At 56.6% G+C, this 2910-nt stretch overlaps 1 protein-coding gene across 1 annotated transcript in view; it reads right to left on the bottom strand.

The window, feature by feature from the left end:
* Positions 1 to 994: 994 nt before the first annotated feature.
* Positions 995 to 2910, bottom strand: part of Znf335 (zinc finger protein 335) — a 33030-nt gene continuing 31114 nt past the window's right edge. Inside the window, exon 26 of the mRNA XM_048810771.1 lies at positions 995 to 2028. Within this exon, the coding sequence (XP_048666728.1) occupies positions 1783 to 2028 (246 nt within the window). The 3' untranslated portion in view covers positions 995 to 1782. The remainder of the gene's footprint in view (positions 2029 to 2910) is intronic.

Consider the following 2910-nt stretch of genomic DNA (forward strand, 5'->3'; position numbering starts at 1 on the left):
TTTTTTTTTTTTTTTTTTTTGGCAGTGCTGGGGATTGAACCCAGGGCCTTGTACTTGTGACGTAAGCACTCTACCAACTGATACATGTGCTATTCTTAATAAAAGGTTTAAAAAGGAATGAGGCTCCCTCTTTTTGGGGGTAGGGAATTGAACTCAAGGGCACTTGACCACTAAGCCACATCCCCAGCCCTATTTTGTATTTTATTTAGAGACAAGGTTTCACTAAGTGGCTTAGAGCCTTGCTTTTGCTGAGGCTGACTCTGAACTCGGGATCCTCCTGGCCTCAGCCTCCAGACCCCTGGGATTACATGCATGCTCCACCGTTCCTGGCAGAGGCTCCCTCTAAAGTAGTGGAAAGGAAGATGGAGGGAGAAGGCTGATTTTGACTGTGAAAAATGAATAGAGGGGGGCTGGGGATGTGGCTCAAGCGGTAGCGCGCTCGCCTGGCATGCGTGCAGCCAGGGTTCCATCCTCAGCACCACATACAAACAAAGATGTTGTGTCTGATGAAAACTAAAAAATAAATATTAAAAAAATTCTATCTTTAAAAAAAATGAATAGAGGAAAGAGATAGGAAATACATCAGAAGGGGAGGCAGATTAAGGTGAAGAGCAAGGACAGGGTCCTGGTAGAGTGCCTGGCAGCATGGACAGGGTCCTGGGTTCAAGCCCCAGGACCACAAAAACCCAGAAATATGAAGAGCAGTGCTGAACACTCTGGTTAGAAGTAACCCGGAAGACACTGAAGTGGTAAGTCCATGGCAGCTGGTGAAGTCAGATGAGTCACCTCCCAGGAGTTGGGATTCCATTCCCCACAGAGAGGCAAGCCAGGGAGGGTTAAGGTTCATCCCTGACCTGCCCTAGCCTCAGTTTCTTCATGGGCAGAGTCTACGCTGTCATTCCTACTCAGAACTCCTGGTAAAACTGGAACAGGCACTCGGGAAGTTTGGTGCCTTGGTTACCAATCAGTATTAATGAGAACAGATAACAATCACTACATGGTTCTTACACTTTAGTGTAAAAATGAACTACTGGTGAGCTTGTATATTTAGGCACTCTTTAGAGTGACTGTAACTCCATGTCTCAGGCAAGGCGTGCCATTTGGTCCTCCGAGGCAGGGTGTGAGATAGAGCCCAGCTGTCTGGCTTCCTAGTCTTCCATCAAAAGGTGAGAGGACAGGACTGCTGCACTGCGGCGCTGATGAAGCTGGCTTGTTCTTGTTTCTGGAGGGCTCGAATCTACATGGAGCTAACATTTATTAAGCACTAAGTGTAAGGTGCTGTCCTGAGTACATCAGCTGCATCACCTCAGGTGACCCTCTCCAACCCCTAAGGAGGTGGGTGAGTTCATCATGTTGTATTGAGGAAGCGAAAGTCGAAAGAGGTTAAATTCTTCAGGTCATGTATCTTGAATCTGAACCCAGACTGCCGAGATGCCTGGTTCTTTGTGGTTTTTTTTTTTGACCGCCCGCGCCGCCCCAATCTGCAGGCAGCAGCGTCTCGGCATCACGCCTGCGCTCCGGTTCCCTCCGCTCCACACAAGCACTAGTCTAACGGCAGGGGCCAAACCTGCCTCCCAAGCTACGGGCAGTGGGCTCACTCGGCAGGCCAGACGGAAGGGTGCCTATCCCAGGCAGCTCGCCAGCGCCCACCGAAGGCTGGCAGGGGGCGCCCAACAGCTGCCAATCTCTCGCTGGCTCTGAGGCCTCAGCGAGGCTTGCGATCGGGTTTCTGCGGCGCTGGGGACAGTACCCAGGGCCTCGCTCATGCGTGGCCCACGAGCTCTAATGGCCACCGATACGTTGGTGCTGGAAAGCCTCTCCGATGAGTTTAGTATTTAATTTCCTAACTCTCCCAAAGCCGCCTTCATTCTCAGCGCCCCCAAGCACTCTTCCACCGCCCCACGCTAAGTGTCTTCTACTCCGAGCACTTACAACTCGTGCAGGCGCTAACGGGAGGGTCACTCGCACACAGCCTGGACATGGGGGCAGGGATGGAACACACTCTGGAACCCTACGCGACGCTGGTCCAGAGAGGGCAAGAGGCTGGCTTGAGGCAGCACAGACCCGCGGAGGCTAGGACCCAGGTGCCCACTACGTTAAGCCTACGTCACCAGGACTCCACCCCCCGGGTCGGCGTCTGAGCCCGGGCCCCCAGAAGATTCCAAATCGGCCCCGAGTCCCCTGGTGCGCCCAACTGGGTCCTCTGGACCCTGCAGGTGTACTCTCGGGGGAAACTGAGGCAAGGACGTTGGTGAATTCATTTCTCGCTCTGTTCACAACCCGGGGGGAGCAAAGCTTTTTCCTCTCCTCAAAAACGCTTGGGACAGCAGAGAAGGAAGGGAGGAAGGGGAGGGGGTCAGAAACCAGCAAGTTCTAGGGAGCCAGACAGCCCCGCCACACTCAAGATGGCGGCACAGTCGTGGCGAGGTCCCTCAGAGGCGGTACCAGCGCATGCGCAGCGCGGAGTCCCGGCCCGGGACACAAGATGGCGGCAGCGGCGCTGGGGAGGGCGAGGCGGAGGCGGCAAAACGGGAGGTCGAGCAGAACGTGTAGCCGCATCTCTTCAAGTCCGCTCCGGGCAGGTAAGAACCCCAGGAAGCCATGGTCTCGCCGCGAGCCGCGCCAAGGTCCGGGAATCCGAAGCCCGGGGCAGCGGTGGCCTTTCCGGCGCTTTCCGCTCAGGGCTGCCGCTTGCCTGGTCTCTTTCGCCGCCGCCATCTTAGACCCGCGGGTGGGCAGCCGGGCCGGTGGTCGGAGTGAGGAAGGTGGGCCCGGAGAGCGCGGGCGGAGCGGCCTCCAGGGCCCCTCCGCTGCTGCCGCCGCCACCGCCTTTGTGCTCGGGCTCCGACTCTGAGTCGCCTCAGCCCGGGGGCGGGAGCGCGCGGCGGGGCGGGGGGCGGAGCCCGGGAG

Source organism: Marmota marmota, unplaced genomic scaffold (genome assembly GCF_001458135.2).
Source record: "Marmota marmota marmota unplaced genomic scaffold, marMar, whole genome shotgun sequence".
NCBI classification, from domain to species: domain Eukaryota; kingdom Metazoa; phylum Chordata; class Mammalia; order Rodentia; family Sciuridae; genus Marmota; species Marmota marmota.